Genomic DNA, 23,576 nt, shown 5'->3' on the forward strand with positions numbered 1-23,576 from the left:
AGTAAAATCTTTAAAAGAAAAAGGAGAGAGAGGCTGGGAGTTAGAAGAGCCTCAGTTATATTTTATAAGATTTTCTTTTTTAAAAAGTAACTTTATTAAGAAGTATAGTATAATTTTCAAAAGTACATGCCACAGGAAAATAATGTTTCTATCAATATCTACAACATTTTTAAAAAGAGTATCTCAAGCAGAAAACCTTTTGAAAAGACTGTAATGCTAATACAAGTACAGCCCAGAGGAATGGCATCTGGTGTGCATTTAACAGTGCCCTCACTTTGGAACTTAACCCACAGTAAAATGGGATTAGTACCACAAGACACAAGAATGGCCCACAACTTAGCAGACCCACACATAAAATGCCAGTTTAGAAAGACAGAAAGAGGTTAAGTTATTCCCTACAACATTTTAAACACCAATGTCATGTCAGGTAAGATTTGGATTAAAATTCTAACAGATATTTATTGAACAGTTATGTTTCAGGTCTTTGCTATTTGCTTTCACAAAAATTAAAGAATTTCGGCCCTGGCCAGTTGGCTCAGCGGTAGAGCATTGGCCCGGCATGTGGAAGTCCTGGGTTTGAGTCCCAGCCAGGGGACACAGGAGAAGCACCCATCTGCTTCTCCACCCTCCCCCCCCCTTCTCCTACCACAGCCAAGGCTCCACTGGAGCAAAGTTGGCCCGGGCATTGAGGATGGCTCCATGGCCTCTGCCTCAGGTGCTAGAATGGCTCTGGCAGCAATGGAGTAACGCCCCAGATACACAAAGCATCGCCCCCTGGTGGGCATGCCAGTTGGATCCCGAATAGGCTCATGCAAGAGTCTGACTACCTCCCACTTTTAACTTCAGGGTGGGGGGGGGATAAATAAATAAAGAATTTCAGCCCTGGCCATTTGGCTCAGTGGATAGAACATCAGCCCAGTATTCAGACATCCCAGATTTGATCCTCAGTCTAGGCACACATGAGAAATGACCATCTGCTTCTCTCACCCCCTCTTCCTCTTCTCTCCCTCTTCCCCTCTCACAGCCTAAAGCTCGAATGGTTCAAGCATCAGCCCTAAGTGCTGAGAATAGCTCAGTTGGTCCAAGTGATGGCCTCAGGAACTAAGGATAGCTCGGTTGATTTGAGCACGGGCCCCAGATGGCGGTTCCCAGATGGATCCTGGTCAGGGCACATGCGGGAGTGTATCTGCACTCCTCTCACTTTAAAAAAAATAAAAAAAGAGATGCTCATCCTCACAAGTCTATTAGTATTTAATAAATCATAATGGAAGCAACTCTGGACAAGCAGGAATACTCTCTAATTCTCACCTAATCCCCTAAACATAATTAAGGATTTGACAGTTATCTTAAAGGCAGAAAAGTCTGCCTGACAACCTGCATATATATTTTTCTTTCCCTTATTTTAGTTCAGTTTTTAAACTTTAATATGCATAAGAATTACTATGTAAGGCTACATACAAAAAACCATACTTGAGCCTGACCAGGTGGTGGCGCAGTGGATAAAGTGTCGGATTGGGATGCCGAGGACCCAGGTTCGAGACCCCGAGGTCGCCAGCTTGAGCGCGGGCTCATCTGGTTTGAGCAAGAGCCCACGAGCTTAAACCCAAGGTCGCTGGCTCCAGCAAGGGGTTGCTCGGTCTGCTGGAGGCCCACAGTCAAGGCACATATGAGAAAGCAATCAATGAACAACTAAGGTGTCGCAACGCGCAATGAAAAACTAATGATTGATGCTTCTCATCTCTCTCTGTCCCTGTCTATCCCTCTCTCTGACTCACTCTCTGTCTCTGTAAAAAACAAACAAACAAACAAAAAAAAACTATACTTGATAGGTAATTTAAAGGGTTTAAAGGGTAAGTTTAACCATACATGATTTTTGTATTATTCAGGCTCCAGACCCTAACACCCATGTACCAAGTGACTCTTTCAACTCGTTTCTCTTCCTCCCTCTCCCAGGACATGCCAATGAAATACTGCTCTAACTACTGCAGTTCAGAAACACTACTGGCATCCTTTACCTGCCATACAGGCAAAAAGTAGAACCACTAAAAAACAATTCTTAAAATATTCTAAACTTGCTTAAACGTAAGTACATGTGCTTTAGGTTCCTGATGAGTGGGGACTGAGCTTTATTCATCTTTGAATTCTCTGTGGTACTAGGCAGAGTGCTTAATATAGACGATCAATCAAAAATATTTATGGAATTGTCTGGCCTGTGGTGGCACAGTAGATAGAGCATAGACCTGGAAAGCTGAGGTCACCGGTTTGGTTGCGGGTTCAAAACCCTGGGCTTACCCGGTCAAGGCTCATACAGCAAGCAATCAAAGAACAACTAAAGTAAAATAACTGAGTCGATACATCTTGCTCCCCACCCCATAAAATTAATAAATAAAATCTTAAAAAAAAATATGTTTGTGAAATTGAATACATGATGCTAAATCTGCTGACTAAAAGATGATATGAATGGATATCTAGTAATACAATTATACTGAAATTAAGTTCCTCCACAGCTCCACATTATAGCAGTGCTGTGGATAACAGTGTTACTAAACAGTGAAGTAAGTAACTGAAAGTAAGGTTCTTTCTGCTAAAGTGTCACTATAAACATTCCTGGATCAGAGGACTAGTGACTAATATTATTTGATGGGGGCTTTCCCAATGGATAACAATTCACTAGACCCAGAGAGAACTCATAAAACATCTCACAAAAAACTATCTTCTTAGACAAGAACCTGCTGGAGAGGCAAGGCAGGTTGCCTCTCCCTTTTAAGACATAGTAAATTTCCTACAATTACACAGAGCTTAAAGTTTACAAAGCATTTTCTTACATATTATTCATTGATATTATAATTCCAATTATAGAGATAAGGAAAATAAAAGGCCCAGAAAGGATAAGTGACTTGTCACAAAAGGTCTGATACTACCATGCCCATCTCCAGGATGGTGGATGGTGTTAGTTTCATCCCCCCTAGTATCGGTGTTATAATGGTCCTCTTTTCTGAAATTTTATAGAAAATCTTTATGATCAGAAATAGTCTAAGGATTCAAAACTAGGAAGGCTCAAATAAAAATATGAACTTATTGGTCCGCTCAAGTGTAGAATTGCCAGTAGAGAATAGTCCTTTTCAGCTCAAAGTTAAAACAAACCAACCAAAGCTACATTCTCAGTATTACCCACCATTTCGCATCTTATAAAGTTGTACATTTTTCTGAATATATTCCGCAAACTGTACAGTGTCTCCAGCCTCTCCAACGCATAGGAGTAAGATTTTCTCACTCATCTTAAACATCTTGTCATGATCTGCCCAAAGAAAAACACAGTATTAGAAATTACCTTATCAGAAATTTACTATTATATAGGCAACCATAAACATTAAATAATTACTACATTCAATAATTTGACTAATCACTATTTTTAGAAGACTCTGATGGGCAACTGTATTAATGACTCTTCCCTCTCCATGTCACAACCACCAGCATATTTTATTATATCAATTTAAGTTGTAGACTATATATGAAAGTTAACAATCGAAAATACAATGAAAAACATTTAAAGGCATTTGAAATGCAAAGAACAGAACTAATCAAAGAAATTGAAGGAACTACGACAAGGGCCATTATCTTCAGGCTCATGATTATGAAGCCCTGAAATGCCTCTAAAATACAAATGTTAGTTATCATATTAATATTTATATATACACAAAAACATATACAAAAATGACTGGTGCTACAATTAAAATTAAGGAGCCATCTCAAACTAAGAAAATAAATCAGCTTAAAAAGCCAAGGAGCCATCTCAAACTAAGAAAATAAATCAGCTTAAAAAGGAAACCACCTCCATTTCCAAAGCAAAGAGAAAATTAAAATGACTGCAAAGCAAACATTCTAATGAATATTGCAACCCTAAGCTACTTAAAAACACCTCAAAAATCCCTATACTCTAATGTTATCTGGCTGAACCAGACTCATTCAGATTAGATAGATAAATAAATATTCAGATAGAAATTAGTGCCTAAGGAAGAAAATGCCATATTCAGTCTGCAGCTTCAGAAAAAGCTTAAATCTATCTTACTCTCACTTTCACTTTTCATTTTTCAACTAGTGCTGAATAATCTTCCCTGGGAGACATATTTTCTGTTTGAAAGCTTCTGAAATGTCAAAATCCCTTAATAGGATTTAAAGAACAAAATGCTACAGTCTAATACTTTACAAGAGTTTGAGAGTTGTGGATACCAGTAATAGGGCTTAGACTTTGAAATACACACACACACACACACACACACACACACACACACACACACACACACACTATGCTTGTAGATAGTATCAACTTGCCTTGAAACTCCTAAACAAGCACATTTTAATTTATTATAGACTACAGGATATTTAAAGACTGTTCGCAAACTTGTTTAAAAAAGAAAAACATTTCACCTGTAGCTGTATTATCTATAAATATTTAAAGAAAAAGACCAGAAAAGTATTAGATGTTACTGTCACCTAAGTTCTTGCCAGTATGGGCAATTTTTATTTCCTTCTTTTTGTTTATCAGTATTTCCTAAAATGTCTATACTTAATATGCATCATTCTTGTAAGAAAACATTACTTAATAAGTTTGCATTATTTTCATAATGAGAAAAAAAAGCTGTTCTTATGTTTGTGGGGGAAGCTTGTGTACATAGAATTTGTCACATTTAGAAATGCTAACATTCTCAAGCTGTTCAACTCTGAAATGAACTTAATACAAGGCCAAAAATGTTTACTGCATGCCCAGTGAGTAGTGAAGGGGATATAAAAACAAAAGTCATAGATGCTAACAGCTCCCTGACTTGTGCAGAAAACAGCCTATGTAGCACTAGGGAATTTCTGACCCTTAAAGAGCTTACAAGACCCATACATGAAACAAATGGACAACAAAATGAACAATAATGCCCAATTCTGTGGAAAGCCAACCAGACTAGAACCTAGATGACCTTAGTTACAATCTAGGCTCGGCATTCTGAATTTGGACAAATGATTTGCCCTCTCTAAGCCCCAGTGTCCAAGCACATAAAATATAAATAGTAATACTATCACTTACTAGCTGCTACCAAACTCATAGGTAGGAAAACTGTACAAGTACAATATTATTAGACTCAGTGTTATACAATGTAAGTTCAGATTATACAGGCTATAGAAATTCGGGGGGGGGGGGGAGCATTCAGTGTGTGTTGGAGTGCTCTAAACAATTCTATATAGGCCAGGAGACAGACGTGAAATGTGGCATATAACCAAACTGAAGAATTGGACCACTTTCAATGAGCAAACAATCTTTGGGAAACTGTCTTCCTTACAGTATCAAAGTACCTCACAAAGTGACAAACCAAAAAAATGACTGGGGCCCTGGCCGGTTGGCTCAGCGGTAGAGCGTCGGCCTGGTGTGCGGGGGACCTGGGTTCGATTCCCGGCCAGGGCACATAGGAGAAGCGCCCATTTGCTTCTCCCCCCCTCCCCCCCTCCTTCCTCTCTGTCTCTCTCTTCCCCTCCAGCAGCGAGGCTCCATTGGAGCAAAGATGGCCCGGGCGCTGGGGATGGCTCCTTGGCCTCTGCCCCAGGCGCTAGAGTGGCTCTGGTCGCGGCAGAGCGATGCCCCAGAGGGGCAGAGCATCGCCACTGGTGGGCGTGCCGGGTGGATCCCGGTCAGGCGCATGCGGGAGTCTGTCTGACTGTCTCTCCCCGTTTCCAGCTTCAGAAAAATACAAACAACAACAACAACAACAAAAAATGACTGGAAGTATCATTCTATTTTATACTTGGAGAAAAAGAATCCCAAAAGATTACTCATTTTCAGCATTCTTGCCTACCCTGAACAAGTTCCTTCACAAAATGAAAGGTAGGGAAAAGCTCTCATGCAATTCCAAAGCTCCAATCACAAGAATTTTTATACCAGAAAAGACTATAAAGAAAATTATACACTGAGTTGACGGCAATTATTTCCAAACATTTTTTCAAGAACTCAAATTCATTTTTCTTCCATACCACAGTGATCTTTCTTTTCTCTGAATACCCTTAGGACTTATTCCCAAAATTATCAATTTAAAAACTAACCTAATATTTACTAGTGATACTTCTTTTATCATACAAAATCATCTTGTATTATTTATTTCCCTGTTTTCTTAACATCTTAGACCACTCTATGGATTATATCTAATACGTTGCACCCCCTCCAACACTCGGAAGTACTATGTATATAAGTAAGGTTAAATCATCCTACTTTTCAAAGTGGTTTTAACATGCACTGTGATGAAACAGAAACCTGTAAAGGTACTGACTTGGACTACTTCATGTTTAAATCACTTGCATGTCAAAGGTCTTAGTAGTTAAAATAATGGACAGATTTACTCTCAAAACAATTTACTACTTTGGGAAGCATGGTTTACAAGTAGAACTTCTACAAACTAATTATGCAATTTCATATAGTAATTTGACTTGAGGAACGATCCATACCATAGATCAGGGGTCCCCAAACTTTTTACACAGGGGGGGCCAGTTCACTGTCCCTCAGACCATTGGAGGGCCGGACTATAAAAAAAAAACTATGAACAAATCCCTATGCACACTGCACATATCTTATTTTAAAGTAAAAAAACAAAATGGGAACAAATACAATATTTAAAACAAAGAACAAGTAAATTTAAATCAACAAACTGACCAGTATTTCAATGGGAACTATGCTCCTCTCACTGACCACCAATGAAAGAGGTGCCCCTTCCAGAAGTGCGGCGGGGGCCAGATAAATGGCCTCAGGGGACCGCATGTGGCCCGCCATGGTCTGAAAGCCACTGAAAGCCACTTTCAGGTCTCTCCTCTTCAAGAAGAATAAAAATCAAACAGAGTTCCTTAGAGCTCTTTCCACCTCCCCAAGTGATGACAACCTGACCATCGGATGCCTGTTACTAACAAAAGCAGTGGTGAACACTTTTTTCCCTTTGTCCACGTATTTCAGGAAACCCCAGGTTTAATTTTTTTTTTTCTTTAAACCCATAGTATTATCTATCCCAAACACTTTCCCTAATCTCTACAACCAGAAAGAATCTCTTCTTCTGGATTATTTGAAAACAATCTACTCTATACTATCTCAGAAGTTTGATTGTACTTTTCCCATGGAGCATATTTTTCTAGCCTGCGCTATAATTATTTGTACTCATATCTGAGTCCCTTGTTAAAGTGTAACTTCTTTTCAGATACAGGCCACATCTTATTCTTCTTTGCATACCTTCAGTACCTAGCACTGTAAAGGGCACATAGGTGCCCAAAATCTATTTGTCAAGTGAGCATTAAATCGCCAGAGCATAATAGTTTTTCAACAGCAACATGTCTATAGTCAATTATGAAAACACAATCTTAGATTTCACAGACCATCAACCAAAAATCCTTAAACAATTATTTATTAAGTACTGAATACGGGGAGACAGTATGAATAGTAGTTATGGGCAAAAGATACGGAGTCAAACTGCATAGGTTCAAACCTGAGTTCTGCCACTTGTAGTCCTAGGCAAGTTTTTGAACCCTTACACCTCAAAACTAACACCTGTAAAGTGATGATACAATAGTGCTTATCTGCAAAGGTCAGATAGATTAATGTAAATCGCTTAAAACAGCACCTGATACATAAGTGCTTAGTATTTTTTCCACTAAGTATTTGTCACTGTACTAAGCATTTGCACAAACAAGCTCGTGATTTAACAGATTTTTAAAAAGAATCTGTGTAAGTTTATTTGAGCCAAACTGACTTGCAACTGCCAGGAGGCAAGATCTGAAATGCTCCCTTTTTAACAGATTTAAACGATTAGGAAATCGGGGCACTGCAAAATAACTTCTAGAGTCACAAAGCAAGTAAGTGACGGACTCTAGTTTCCCAATTCCACTAACGACTTCAATATAAGAAAAATGTGACAGCCAGTGCCCTGGAAAACTGGAAAAGGAGGGTCACAGCTGGGACAAGGAGGACACAGGCCGTGGAAGAGAAAGGCCAAGTTCTTAGTCCCATGGTCTCACTCTCCCTAGGATCCCACCTTATGCTGCCAGCAAAATAACCTCATTGGTAGCGACTTCAGGAAATGCATTAGAGATTCTGGGTCTAGAGATCCTGCTGCTCAGTAGATGCTTAAGACACTTAAAAACTGAATTTCCTTAGGCAACTCTATCCTACAACGTTATTAGCTAAGGCCAGAGCAGACCACTGATCTGGAAGGCCTGACTGAGAGGAGCAAATGTTAAGGCCCTAAACTTGTCTGCCAGGCTCCTAATTCTAAAAAATAAGCAAATGAAGACCAGGTTAGTTGGGGTTCCACCTTCCAACGTCCCACCAACTTCCTCCCGGCTGTCCCTACACTCAGGGTCGGCTAGGCCTTTCGTGCTTCCTCTCACCGTCCTTCATCTGGATAATATTGCTAGCGGCCACCCGGTCGGAGGCGACAAGGACATAGTCAGGGCCCTGGATGCCGATGAGGTACTCCATAGTGGTGAGAGGCCGGGGACTGCAGGATCGACAAGGCGCGCGATTCGCCGGCTTCTCTGCCTCACCAGTGAGACAGCACCGCGGCCCGCAGTTTCACTCTACGCAGGCCGCGCGACTTCCCGGGTCACCGGCGCTCTCGGATGACGTAAAAGTATCGCGAGAGGTTGGGAAGTGGGCGCGGCGCGGAACTATTTTACTGTGCTCGTGTGTTGTCCTGTAAGATCGAGGGCATCGCAAGGCTGGCACTATAGGTCTTTTGCGTCATGGAATACCCAGTTTCTTTATTTATAAATTGAGAGTGTAAAACTCGCTTCAAGATGAAATCACTCACTGTATGTAAAGTGCCGAGCACATGTGAATGCCAGAAAGGCGTGTGTTCCTAAATGGCTATTGCTTGGTAAAATATCTTTCCAAACTCCTTCCTACAAATCAAATTGGAGAAAAATAAACTTGACAATAGCTCAATTTACATGTTTCACAAAAATAAATATGGCTGAGTTAAAGATACGAGTATGAAAACCAAATCATAAAAACAACGGAGGAAAAAGAATAATTTGATTATATTTGGAAAGGAAATGTATTTTCAAGCATGACGGGGAACCCAGAAACAGGGAAAGATTAACAATATGGCTACATAAAGCCACCATATGACAAAAGTCGTCATAATGTTCAAACATAAGTATAAATTGAGAATGTGTTTCAATATATGAAATAGTTAATATCTGTAACTTAAATGGCATTCTTACAAATAAATGGGGGGAAAATAATACTTTTTTTTTTTTTTTGTATTTTTCTGAAGCTGGAAACGGGGAGAGACAGTCAGACTCCCGCGTGCGCCCGACCGGGATCCACCCGGCACGCCCACCAGGGGGCGATGCTCTGCCCCTCTGGGCGTCACTCTGTTGCGACCAGAGCCACTCTAGCGCCTGGGGCAGAGGCTAAGGAGCCATCCCCAGCGCCGGGGCCATCTTTGCTCCAATGGAGCCTCGGCTGCGGGAGGGAAGAGAGAGACAGAGAAGAAGGAAAGGGGGAGGGGTGGAGAAGCAGATGGGCGCTTCTCCTGTGTGCCCTGGCCGGGAATCGAACCCGGGACTTCTGCACCCCAGGCCGACGCTCTACCACTGAGCCAAACGGCCAGGGCCAATACAATTTTTTAATAGCAGTTCACGCCCTGGCCGGTTGGCTCAGCGGTAGAGCGTCGGCCTAGCGTGCGGAGAACCCGGGTTTGATTCCCGGCCAGGGCACACAGGAGAAGCGCCCATTTGCTTCTCCACCCCTCCGCCGCGCTTTCCTCTCTGTCTCTCTCTTCCCCTTCCGCGGCCAGGGCTCCATTGGAGCAAGGATGGCCCGGGCGCTGGGGATGGCTCTGTGGCCTCTGCCTCAGGCGCTAGAGTGGCTCTGGTCGCAACATGGCGACGCCCAGGATGGGCAGAGCATCGCCCCCTGGTGGGCAGAGCGTCGCCCCATGGTGGGCGTGCCGGGTGGAGCCCGGTCGGGCGCATGCGGGAGTCTGTCTGACTGTCTCTCCCTGTTTCCAGCTTCAGAAAAATGAAAAAAAAAAAGAAAAGAATAGCAGTTCACAAAAGAAGCAATACCAACAGCCAAGACACATAAAAAGATCTGACCTGCCTGACCAGGCGGTGGCACAGTGGATAGAGCATCGGACTGCGATGCCGAGGACCCAGGTTCAAGACCCGGGCTCGCCAGCTTGAGTGGGGGCTCATCTGGCTTGAGCAAAAAGCTCACCAGCTTGGACCCCAAGTTGCTGGTTCGAGCAATGGGTTCCTCGGTCTGCTGAAGGCCCAAGGTCAAGGCACATAAAGATCTGACCTGACTGGTAATTAGGAATAGTAGAAATAAGAAACTGAGAAATTATAAATTGTTGGAAGATAAATTGTTATGACTTTTTTAATAGAGGACAACTATAGATATCCATTTAAATTTAAATTTACATAACATTTTATATGTCTTAAACAAATATATGCACAAATATCCAAATATTTGTGTGAAGAGATGTTCGATGCAGCACAGCAACAACAACAACAACAAAAATGGGAGTAAGGGCCAACTAAAATGTCCATAAGTGAAAAAATTGCTATATAACTTTTGTACACTCACCCAGTGAAATATCATGCAGCCATTAAAAAGAATAAAATCAGCCTGATCAGGTGGTGGCACAGTGCATAGAGTATCGGCTTGGGATGCTGAGGACCCAGATTTGAAATCCCCAGGGTCACTGGCTTGAGTCCAAGGTTGCTGACTTGAGCAAGGGATTACTGCCTCAGCTGAAGTCTCCCTGGTCAAGGCACATATGAGAAAGCAATCAGCCCTGGCTGGATTGCTCAGTTGGTTAGCACATCAGCCCAAAGTGTAGAGAAAGCAATCAATGAACAACTAAAGTGCCGCAACTATAAGTTGATGATTCTCATTTCTCTCCCTTCCTGTCTGGCCCTGTCTGTCCCTCTTTCTCTCTCGTGTGCAATAAAATAAAATAAAATAAAGTAAATCTAAATATGGCTAGGCCTGACCTGTGGTGGTGCAGTAGATAAAGCATCAACCAGGACCACTGAGGTTGCTGATTCAAAACCCTGGGCTTGCCTGGTCAAGGCACACATGGAACTTGATGCTTCCTGCTCCTCTCCTCTTCCCTCTCTCTTTCTCTGTCTTTCCTCTTTGAAATGAAGAAAAAAAATTAAAAATAAATAAATAAATATGGCTATATATTCCATATGGCCCAGATATATAAAGTGAAAATGAAAATGCATTCTTATGTATGGCATGATGCCATTTTTAAAAAACCCCACATATATATGACTATAAATAAGAAAGATATATTTACAGATGTTCCAATTTCAAATTACATGCAGTTGTTTTCTCCGATAAGAGTGATTAGAAGGGAGAGCTTTTACTTTTTATTTTATACACATCTGTATTGTTTGAATGTTTTACAATGCTCATGTACAACTCATTTTTTAAAAATAAGAAAACTGGCCTGACCAGGTGGTAGTGCAGTGGATAGAGCATCTGACTAGGATGCGGAAGGACCGAGGTTCGAGACCCCGAGGTTGCCAGTTTGAGCGCGGGCTCATCTGGTTTGAGCAAAAGCTCACCAGCTTGGACCCAAGGTCGCTGGCTCGAGCAAGGAGTTACTCAGTCTGCTGAAGGCCTGTGGTCAAGGCACATATGAGAAAGCAATCAATGAACAACTAAGGTGTTGCAATGAAAAACTGATGATGTTTCTCATCTCTCTCTGTCCCTATCTACCCCTCTCTCTGACTCTCTCTTTAAAAAAGAAAAGAAAAAGAAAAAGAAAACTGGCCCTGGCTGGTTGGCTCAGTGGTAGAGCGTCAGCCTGGTGTGCGGGAGTCCCGGGTTCGATTCCCGGCCAGGGCACACAGGAGAAGTGCCCATCTGCTTCTCCACCCCTCCCCCTCTCCTTCCTCTCTGTCTCTCTTTTCCCCTCCCGCAGCAGAGGCTCCATTGGAGCAAAGATGGCCCGGGCGCTGGGGATGGCTCCTTGGCCTCTGCCCCAGGCGCTAGAGTGGCTCTGGTCGCGGCAGAGCGACGCCCCGGATGGGCAGAGCGTCACCCCCTGGTGAGCGTGCCGGGTGGATCCCGGTCGGGTGCATGCGGGAGTCTGACTGTCTCTCCCCGTTTCTAGCTTCAGAAAAATACAAAAAAATAAAAAAATAAAAATAAGAAAACTCACAGCCATAACTTATATCTTGCAGTCATTCTGGGAAAAGCTGATTCCATGATTAGTTTCTGACATCCCCAATTTAGTTTTCATAGTAGCCATACTAACTTTCCAAGAAATAGAAATACAGTTGCTATTATATGAAAAAATGCAGCTTTACAATTCATTTGTTTCTGCAGAAATTTGTAGTCCTTACTCCTCTATTCTAAATGTTTCTTCCAGGTCTCTGCCCATGAAGGAACATAGACCCTGAGGAGTTTGGGGCAGCCCATCTATCATAGGATGGACGCCAGGGGCGAGGAGGTCATTAAGTCAACCATCCCACTATGAACACAGATGCATCCATCATCTTAGAAATCCTTTCTTAAACACCACTGAGAAAGAAGTCTCTTGCTCTTTCTTTCTTCCTCCCTCTTTCTCTGTTATTGTGTGTGTTTGTATTTTTTAGTTGCAAAAAGTATGTAGGTATACTACATATACACACACACAAATAATACAGAAGTGAAGAGTTAAATAACGCTCCTTCCACCAAAGGTAATTACCCACCAGATGTCTGTATCCTTCCAGAACTTTTCCTCTTCATACATACCAATATTCATTCAGTCATTCACAAAGCCAACAGAATTCTGAATTGAAAGATCCACATTTTTTAAAAAAGGATTCGAAGATCTTTTAAGCTGATTCTTCTCTCTTCTTCTCCAGGACTCTTTTGAATGTGCTATAGCTAAGTCACACCAGAGATTCTCTTAACTACTTACAATATAGAAGAAAATGGATTTTCAAGACCCAACTTGTGTTATCTCACTAGGTGTCATAGAGAATTCCTCTTCCACTTAAAATTTTAGAATAACTGAGTCTTAGTATTAGAAAAAGTGTCTGTGGAGGTTCGGGAAACAGCATGATATAGTCAAATTTTTCTGTAAAGGTCAGATAATAAATATTTTTGGCTTTTCAGGCCATACAGTTTCTATCACAACTATTCAATGATATTATTGCAGTGAAAAAGCAACCATAGACAATCCATAAACAAATTACCATTGCTATGTTCTAATAAAAAAAAAAAGCAGTTGAGTGGAATAGGAAGAGATGTTTTGGCCCATGGGCTATAGTTTGCTGATCCCTGATGTAACAGGAGGTCTGAAAATCAACACGTAATTCTGGCCCCAGCCCTACCTTTTCCAACCTTGATGTAAAATTCATTAAGCTTCAATTTCCTTATTTATAAAAGGAATGCAAATATACAATTTATTAGAGAGATTTGCTTTGTGTTTCTCTTGGTTGGGTTTGTGAGTATAAGAAATCATATCTTAATCCTTCATGAACCCTGAGGAGTTTGAAAGGACCTTAAAGAAGAATGACTGCAGTATCTCGAGGGAACATGGCTATAGTTTGGGGGGCTACCAACTTTGTCAAGACTCCCAAGCTCAGACTTGACATGGAAGCATCAATACAACCCATGTTCACAAGACCCTATGAGCTTAGACAATAAAGATGGGACTCCAGTATTAGACTGGAGATCAGAGTCTCATCCCTAAGTACTTGTGAATGTTAATGTATTGGATATAGTTGATGCCTTCCTCATATTCAAATACCTATGGTAGCTGCTATCTCCCAGATGCTATAAATGTTGGTCAATAACTCACAATTTTTTTTTCATCAAAGAATTTCCCTCAACCACATGGGAAGCATCCTTGCTTGGGATGCTATGTACCTTTAATTTACCCCAGCCAATGGCCAATAGACATGGGACAAAAGGTCAACTCCCTTAACTTGAAATTGAATAGTTTGTTCTCCAGAGTTTTCCCATGGATCAGTCTAAAGCTAGTCTCTGGCCAAGACCACAGTCTTTTTTTTTTTTTTTTTTTAAGAGAGAGAGGCAAGGACAGAGAGAGACAGCAAAAGGGACAAACAGACAGGAAGGGAGAGATGAGAAGCACCAGTTCTTTTTTGAAGCACCTTAGTTGTTCATTGGTAGCTTTCTCATATGTGCCTTGACCTGAAGGGCTCCTGCCTAGCCAGTGACCCCTTGCTAAAGGCAGTGACCTTGGTTTCAAGCCAGTGACCTTGGGCTTCAAGCCAGCGACCTTTGGGCTCGAGCCACAGTCCCCACACTCAAGCAGGTGAGCCCACACTCAAGCCAGTGACTTCTGGGTTTTGAACCTGAGTCCTCTGCATCCCAAGCCAGCTCTATTTTCTTCACTACCACCTGGTCAGGCCAAGACCACATTCTTGCTTAGCTTTTCGCCCTTGGACTACATTGTTTCTGTCGCTCTCTTTCTCCTAACAGCACTTCCTAAGTAAATGACTTGAATAAGCATTTTCATTTTATTTCTGCTTTTAGGAAATTCAACTTCTAATAGTTGACAGCAAAAATGATCCTAGAAATTTATAGGATGTAGCAAAAGCAGTTCTAAGAAGGATGGTCATAGCTATATAGCCTACTTCAAGAAACAAGAAAAATCGCAAATAAACAACCTAACTCTAAACTTAAAGGAACTAAAAAAAAAAAAGAACAAACAAACCCAAAGTAAACAGAGAAATGAAATAGCTAAATTCAGAGTGGAAATAAACAAAAAGAAGTTAAAACACAATAGAAAAGATCAATAAAACTAAGAGCTAGTTCTCTGAAAAGACAAACCTTTAGCTAAATTCATCAAGAAAAAGAGAGCCCAAATAAGTAAAATCATAAATGAAAGAGAAGTTACAAATAACACCACAGAAATACAAAGAATCATTAAAGAATACTGTTAACAATTATATACCAACAAATTCAAGACGAAATGGATAAATTTCTAGAAGCATATAGCCATCTAAGATTGAACCAGGAACAAAAAGAATATCTAAACAGACTGGTTATGAGAAATGAAATTGAAGCTGTTATCCAAAAACTCCCAATAATAAAAGTACAGGATCAGACAACTTCACAGCTGAATTCTATCAAATATTTGAAGAAGAATTAATACCTATTCTTCTTAAACTAATTTTAAAAATTGAAAAGTAAAGAATGCTTCCAACTTGTTCTATGAAGCTAGCATTACCCAAATACCAACACCAGGCAAAGCCAATACAAAAACTAAAATTACAAGCCAATATCATTGATAAACATAGATGCAAAAATTCTCAACAAATATTAGCAAACTGGATTTAACAATACATCAAAAGAATTATATAGATGACCAAGTGGGATTTATTCCAGAGATGCAAGGATTGGTCAACAGCCATAAAACAATCAACATGATACATCACATTAACAAAATAAAGGACAAAAATCATGTGATCATATCAATAGATGGAGAAAAAGCTTTTGACAAAATTCAACATCTTTATGATAATAACTCTCAACAAAGTGGGTAAAAAAAAAAAGGAACATACCTTAACATAATAAAGGTTAAATATAACAAAGCCACAGCTAATATATACTCAATGGTGAAAAGCTGAAAGCTTTTCCCCTAAGATCAGGGATAAGACACGGCTGCCTATTACCACCACTTCCATTCAACATAGTATTGAAAGTTCTAGCTTCAGATATCAGACAAGATAAAAATAAAAGCATGTATTTGGAAATAAAACAAGCCTGTGTTGGAACCCTGGCTCTACTACTTACCACATGGGAGACCTTAACCATGATCTCAACTTTTTTATGTCAGTTTTATTTTTTATTATACGGGGAATGAATGTGATAGTACGTATTTCATAGAGTTGTTGTGAGAATGAGATAAAACAAAGTGTTTAGCCTAATATCTGGCATATGGTATGCATTTAATAAATAACAATATTATTATTATTAGCTGTTCAGTAGTTATGCAAAAGGCCAATCAATACCCAGTAAGAACTTTCTATCAGAGCCATCATCCGCTGTGGAAGGTAGATGTACCAGGACTGTACCAGAAGGAAGTTCAGTACAGGAGAGGTTGAGCCAGAAGGGAATTAGGCCAGAGAGAACACAGGGTACCAAACTTAAGTGCAGAGGGGAAAAGCAGCCCATCAAATCCTCAAGTAGAAAGGCAGGGCAGGGAAGAAGATGAGGGACAGATGAAGGGATGTTTGGAGTAACCAGAGAAAGATTCAAGCACAAATGGGTAAACTGTGCTGATTTGGAATGAACACCTGAAAGGCAATATTCTTCCTGCCCTGAAGTACTGTGAGGTGATAGAAGCAGATGTAGAGAAAAAAGAGTCAAGATAGATAATTACCTTCTCAAATTTCAAATTTTCTCTCTTGCTTCCCCACTACTGACCTGGGAAAAAGAAATTTGGCTTTCAGTCAGAAGGCTTTAGAAAGGAGCCAGTCCTGGGGAAGACGTTAAATTGAAACCAGGACTGCCTGACCAGGCAGTGCGCAGTGGATAGAGCATTGGACTGGGATGCAGAGGACCCAGGTTCGAGACCCCGGGGTTGTCAGCTTGAGCGTGGGCTCATCTGGTTTGAGCAAAGCTCACCAGCTTGGACCCAAGGTCGCTGGCTTGAACAGGGGGTTACTTGGTCTGCTGTAGCCTCCCCGTCAAGGCACATATGAGAAGGCAATCGATGAACAACTAGGGTGCCACAATGAAAAACTAATGATTGATGCTTCTTATCTCTCTCTGTTCCTGTCTGTCTGTCCCTATCTATCCCTCTCTCTGTCTCTGTAAAAAACAACAACAACAAAACAACAACAGGACTTAGAAATTGGGTAAACTCTGTGACTGGCTCTGCATTCCAGCCTTTAGTTTCTCCATCCAGGAAGGAAAAGATCCCCCTGGAAAAGCTCCAATTCTCCCACCCTCCGCATCATCCTTGGGATGTGTGGTCAGCCTAAAACACCAACACCTGGCTGATGTTTTCAGCAGCAGGCTCTAGCTAGCATCCCAGAGGCTGTCAGACAAATGACACTTTCCTGCTCTTTGCATTACCCACAGGGACCAGGACAGTCACATCTGCTGATGACCTAAAACACAACTCTGCCTATAGGTCCCATGGGAGCTGACTCCACCCCAGGAGAATTGAAGTGGTCCACTATCAGAGATCTTCCTGTACTGTCTAAAACTGACTGCACCAAGCACATCAGTGGCAAAAATTTGCTATCTACCATCTGTAATTGTTCCAACCTCTTGCCTAGAAGCTTGGGAATGGACCTAATGACTTTTAGAGAATTCCAGTGATCCAAGAAACCTATGATCATTGAAGATAGTGGTTGTAGGGTTCTTTAGGAAAAGTCATAAAGGACTTAGGAGGATCTACATAAACATCAGAAGTATCATTTATGCCATCTGACTTCTGGTTTCCAAGGAGATTATACAGAACCAGGAAGCCTGGTGTGCCTCCTCTCAGGGCTTGTGACTATAAAGCAGTTCAGGACCATGTTAAGCCCTGTCTTATCTGTTTCCCTCTCATTGTCATCCCAAATCCAACTTCCACTTGAAGCCCACTCTTAATCACCCCATCATCTATTCAAGCTTTGATTCAAGGAAAGCTGACAAGTCCTTTTGATTAGGGCCCTTTAATCTGGTGGTTCCTGCTCCATAGCACTCCTCCGCTATATCCCCACTCTGATATATCTAGAGACGGGAGGAAAATGCAAACGTGTCCTGATCCAGCCATCCATAAGTGATGTTTGGACTGCTGAGACTCCAGGCTGAAAGCCCATCCTGAGCCTTGTCCTCCTTGCTGCTTATCCTCTAAGAGCATTTGCTTCACTGATGCTTCTCCTGCCATGAGGAAGTGTGGCGGACCAGCCTGCTGCTGGCACCTGCCACACTGTAGCATAACAGCAACACTAATGGCAGAAATAATCACAATGACAACAACGGCTTGGTCTACAGGCAGAAGGTACTTGTCATCTCCCAAGGAGCCTCCTGGCCTGGAGCTCAACTGTGATAATATACCTGGCCTCTGGCCCACACTGTCTCAGTCACACAACAGATTCATCTGAATGGTTGACATTATCATTACTGTCATCACCATTCTTGATAACTATTCTTTTTATTTCTGCAAAACACATTTACTGAGGACAAAGTATAACTAGATATTTACTGAGTATTTTTTGAAAAAATGAATGAGTGGTATTCTACCTCAAGAGTATGTGCCATGTGCCAATGCTAATTCAGAAACACTTTGAAATACCTATTTCATGGCCAAATAGCTTCTTTTTCTTTTTTTAGGTGAGTTGAGGGGAGATAGTGAGGCAGACTCCCGCATGTGCCCTGACTAGAATCCACTGGAAACCCCATCTAGGGCTGATACTCAAGTACCGAGCTATTTTTAGCACCCAAGGCTGATGCGCCTCCAATGCAGCTATCCTAAGTGCCCGAGGCCATGCTCAAACCAATTGACCCACTAGCTGTGGGAGGTGAAGAGGGAGAGAAGGCAAAGAGAGAGGGGAGGAGAAGCAGATGGTTGCTTCTCCAGTGTGCCTTAACCAGGAATCAAACCCAGAATGCCCATATGCTTGTCTGGCCCCAAATAGCTTCTAATTAAGTGTTTGGTAATTGTCCCACTTAAAGTGTTAATATTAACTTTAGGTATTTTGTTTACAAAAAAGTTAAAGTAGCAGTTGTGCACTTGAGGTCTGTTGTAGGTAGAAGGTTATTGGGCAGCAAGGAACAGAATGCACTTGAGCCAGCTTAACAAAGGGTTGTTTAGATTGGAAAGACACAGGAGAAACTCACTGAATCCCACTTAACAAGTACAGACCATGTGTTCTGGAACTGTAAAATCACCAGGCAGCAACTTTCCCCATTGCTGTCTCTTAGGTCCCCATTATTTATTGCCTTTATGTTTTTATGCATGACTGCTTAATTTCTCTCTCATCAAACTGGTTTCCTCTGTTCCCACATACACTATTCATACACTATTATGGCTGCTCCAATGCACATGAAGTTAGTAAACATCTGATTGACCCATCTTAGGACAAATGTTTCCTACTCTTGTCTAATCATCTATGACCAAGGGATAGGACTGAGGGATACAGAAGACTCCTCCGTTTGGAAGAGGACGGCCATAGGAAGAATATGAAGGGCATCTCTAGAACATGGTCCTCTCTCCTGAAATTAAACAAAACTGATGAGTAAAAGTATCTGGCAACATGGGTGAGATTTCATTTTAGAGAGCAGAAAGTAAACCCAGAAATTTACCCAGAGCCCTAGAAACAACCTTTTCTGGGCACTCCATCTGGCTTGGCTGAGTCCAGCTCCTGTCTGCCTGGCTTCTGCTGCTTCTAAGCCCAGTTTTCAGAACGCAGAGGCCCTCACCAAAAGGTCTGATCATGTCAGGAGAACAAAGACACTTAGAGATGATGTTTTGGCTACTAAACATAACCAGAGAGAGGAAGGATGTCTTCCCACCTGTCTTATGCCTATGTCAACAGATGTTCCCTCCCAGGATTGTCAGACCTCAGGGATCAGGCTTGAGGTGAAGGGAGGATCAGGTTTGGGGAAATAACTTATTCTTCTAGAACCAGTACCTATACTTTATATTAGCTACATTTTGCAGCATTTCACATTCACTAGATATAATTGGGATTCTTACAGAGAACCTGCACAGCTGAATTTTTTTATCCCCATTACACAGATGAGAAAATTGAGGTTAGATGAGATGAAGTGACTTGTCTGAGTTCACAAAGTTAGCTGCTGATCTGAGACTGGAACCCAAGCCTGCTGGACTTCCAGTCCAGGGTTCCACTGTAATCTGCCTGGCAGTGATTTGGGGAGCAAGATTGTATCTAGGGAGAATATAGAGAAGACCAAAGCTTGTAGGTGGCTGGAGATGCAGAGTTAACCAGCTTATTAGCTCTTCAAAGATGAGGCTGGTTAAGGACCGTAGAGAATGAGGCATCGATCTGCCATTCCATGTGAAAATGGATTGTAGCCCCAGCCTGCATGCGCCAATGGAGCTGATTAGCACTTGCGTGAGTCTCCAGCCATCGATTGGCAGGTGAGAATCATTCTGGGAGCAGCAGGGGGCCAGTCCTCTGCCACCTCTCTTCCCACCAGCTTCCTCTCTCTACAGAGGGTTTCTCCCCCGCCCTACCAGCAGAAATCTCCAAACCTCCCCCAACTTCCAGGCCTAATAGGTCCTCTAGCAGCTCCTGACCAAAAGAGAAGAGCATAGTAGGTACTCTTATTTGGCCATGCTAGGTGCAGCTGGTAGAAGGAAAGATGGTCTTTCTAATTGGCACTGCCTGCTTTCAGGGCCTAGTGTGACCAGGTGAGTGCAGGGTTTAGCTTGGAGCTTATATCATACAGTGAAAAAAATAAGAGTTCTGCCCCATATTGACTATGTAATGTTGGGCAAATCACTTATCTCTTTGTGTTCATTTCCCTATGTGTCTGTGTGATGGTATATTTTATGTGTCAACTTGACTGGGCTAAGGGATACCTGGATATCTGGTAAAACATATCTGAGTGTGTTTGTAAGAGTGTTTTGGAAATAGATTAATATATGAGTCAGTAGACTGAGTAAAGAAGATCCACCTTCACTAGTGTGGGTGGGCATCATTAAATCTGTTGCTGGGCCAAAATAGAACAAAAAGACAGAGAAGGGTGAGTTCACTCTCCCCTTTTTGAGCTGGAATATCCATTTTCTCCTGCCCTAGGACATCAGAACATCTTGTTCTCAGGTCTTTGGACTCAGACTGAATCATACCACCAGTTTCCTGGTTCTCTAACTTGAAGATGGCATGTTGTGGTACTTCTCAGCCTCCATAACCATGTGAGCCAAATTACTATAATAAGTCTCCTCTTACATATGTCTATATATATCCTATTGGTTTTGTTCTCTGGAGAACCCTGATTAATATAGAAGGGATTAAAAATAGCTTTCTCACTGGATTGTTTGGATTAAATAAGGAAATGTGTATAAAAGTATTTTTTGCAGTCCCTGCCACATAGTAAGAACTAAAAATATTACTTGGAAATTGACTCTCCACTCTCCTCAAGAAGTACTCAACTCTGGGGAGCCCACTTAAGTTATCCCATTCCCATCTCTCTTTTTTATCGTTTGAACATCATGTGCAAATGACAGCAAGAGCCTCAGTATTTTCTCTGACTTGAAGAAATTCTGACTGTAAGGAAGCTCGGCCTATTGTATTGGGTTGCTTTTGGGAGAATGTACTGTCAATTTCCAGCAAAGAAACCAGACAGGCTTAGATTCATCAGACTGCCCATCCTCAAGGTTCATCTGGATTCAGAGTTTCTATCCTAAAGTTGTCATATAGTATCTAGGGATGTCTGGATGTTCTTGTGCCTGTCAAGCTGGAAACTCTTCCATTACCCCAATTATACTTAGTCTACATGGTCAGGATTCCTCAATTAGTTTTCTCTCCTGAGTTGAGCACTGCAGGACCATTGACGTTCTCTGATGTTACAGCCAGAGGGGAGCATCTTCTTGATGTCCACAATTGGACAGTGTGACTAAGAGTCACAAGCTCTGAGAGTGACTCCGAGGTCTGTAGTAGTAAAGAGGATTATGGTCAGAACCCTGGACAGAATCCACAGAGTCCTTGGTGCCTGGGATTGAGGCTGCATTTAGTTGCCTTGCATCCACACTGAAGCAGTGAATGGGGCACAGAGTCAGCACCATGGACAGGTCAGCACCATTTCACAGGCTTTGCTCTTCTTGAAATTCAGTCTTCAAGACCCTGAATAGGGCCCTTGAGCAAGGGCGCAGGAGCACAGCCTTGCCCCGCCTGGGGAACCGAGGCTTGTGGCCTGACTTGGGAGCCGGCTCTTCCCGCGGGGGTGGAGCCAAAAGCCCAGAACAGGCGGAGTCCCGCTACTGAGCGTGGGCACGCAGTCCTGCCTGGCCTCTGGAGCCAAGGCTTGCAGCAGTCCCACGAGCGGGCTCCTCCTGCAAGGGCAGGGCAAAAGCATGGAAACAGGCAGAGACCCGCAGTTGAGCAAAGGTGCTCGCCACTGTCCTCAGGACCGAGCATAACGCCACCCACCAGGGCAGAGCAAAGGCCAAGGCCACCAAAGCTTGTATACCCAAGCACATGATCACAGCCACCCCTTGAAGGAAAGGCAGAAACCACAGCAACAGCCCCAGTGGGAAGGCACCGGCAACGTCCATACCCAAACGCCCTAGGCAGCAACGGCAGAGGGTGTGGCAGGCCTGCAGACAGACCACACCTAGGGAACAGAGGCCACACCCAGAGGACTCCAGTGGCCAAGACTTTCTTTTACACAGAGAAGATGAGAAGGCAGAGAAATGCAATACAAATGAGTCAAGAGAAATCCCCAGAAAAGGACCTGCATGAATCAGATATAACCAAATTACCAGATGCAGAGTTTAAAATAACAATTATTAGGATGCTCAAAGATATTAGAACAATAGATGGTCATTACGAACACCTAAATAAAGGGATAGCAGATATAAAAATGGACATTGAAATAATAAAAAAGAATCAGTCAGAAATGACAAATACAATATCAGAAGTGAAGAACACAATGGAAGGAATTAAAAGCAGGATGGATGAAGCTGAGAATTGAATCAGTGAGTTAGAGGACACGATAAATAAAGGCACAGAAGCAGAGCAGAAAAAAGAAAAGAGATTCAAAAAGTCTGAGGAAACTCTAAGAGAGCTCTGTGATAACATGAAGAGAAATAACATCCGCATCATAGGGGTTCCTGAAGAAGAAGAGAAAGAACAAGGGATAGAGAGTTTGTTCAAGCATATCATAGCTGAAAACTTCCCTCAATTAAGGCAGGAAAACATCTCACATGTTCAGGAAGCACAGAGAAGTCCATTAAAGAGAAACCCAAAAAAATCAACACCAAGACACATCATAATTAAACTACCAAAGCTAAGTGATAAAGAGAAAATATTAAAAGCTGCTAGAGAAAAAAAGATTATCCCCTACAAAGGAGCCCCCATAAGGATGACTTCTGACTTCTTAACAGAAACACTTGAGGCCAGAAGGGAATGGCAAGAAATATTCAAAGTAATGCAGAATAAGAGCCTACAACCAAGACTACTTTATCCAGCAAGGCTATCGTTTAAAATTGAAGGAGAAATAAAAAGCTTTCCAGACAAAAAAAACCTCAAGGAATTCACTACAACCAAACCAAGGCTGCAAGAAATGCTAAGGGGCCTGTTGTAAACAGATCAAAGGAGAAAAAGAATATAGCAAAAGAGGAATACAATTTTAAACAATAAAATGGCAATAAACAATTACATATCAATAATAACCTTAAATGTAAATAAATTAAATGATCCAATCAAAAGACATAGGGTAGCTGCATGGATAAGAAAACAGGACCTATACATATGCTGTCTACAAGAGACACACCTTAAAAAAAAGATGCACATAGACTGAAGATAAATGGATGGGAAAAAATATTTCACGCAAATGGAAATGAAAAAAAAAGCTGGGGTAGCAATACTTATATCAGAAAAAATGGAATTTAA

General features: G+C 41.8%; 1 protein-coding gene and 1 non-coding gene across 2 annotated transcripts in view; both read right to left on the reverse strand.

The window, feature by feature from the left end:
- The window catches only part of PSMB2 (proteasome 20S subunit beta 2), a 42,368-nt gene extending 33,752 nt beyond the window's left edge, over positions 1 to 8,616 (reverse strand). The window contains exons 1-2 of the mRNA XM_066375880.1: positions 8,404 to 8,616; positions 3,176 to 3,298 (exon numbers count right to left, since the gene is read on the reverse strand). Of these exons, the coding sequence (XP_066231977.1) occupies positions 3,176 to 3,298; positions 8,404 to 8,494 (214 nt within the window). The 5' untranslated portion in view covers positions 8,495 to 8,616. The remainder of the gene's footprint in view (positions 1 to 3,175; positions 3,299 to 8,403) is intronic.
- Positions 8,617 to 9,559: 943 nt separating this feature from the next.
- On the reverse strand, positions 9,560 to 9,635 carry TRNAP-GGG (transfer RNA proline (anticodon GGG)). Its single transcript has one exon. It is a non-coding gene; the product is annotated as a tRNA-Pro (tRNA).
- Between the last annotated feature and the right edge of the window lie 13,941 nt (positions 9,636 to 23,576).

Source organism: Saccopteryx leptura, chromosome 3 (assembly GCF_036850995.1).
Source record: "Saccopteryx leptura isolate mSacLep1 chromosome 3, mSacLep1_pri_phased_curated, whole genome shotgun sequence".
Classification (NCBI taxonomy): Eukaryota; Metazoa; Chordata; class Mammalia; order Chiroptera; family Emballonuridae; genus Saccopteryx; species Saccopteryx leptura.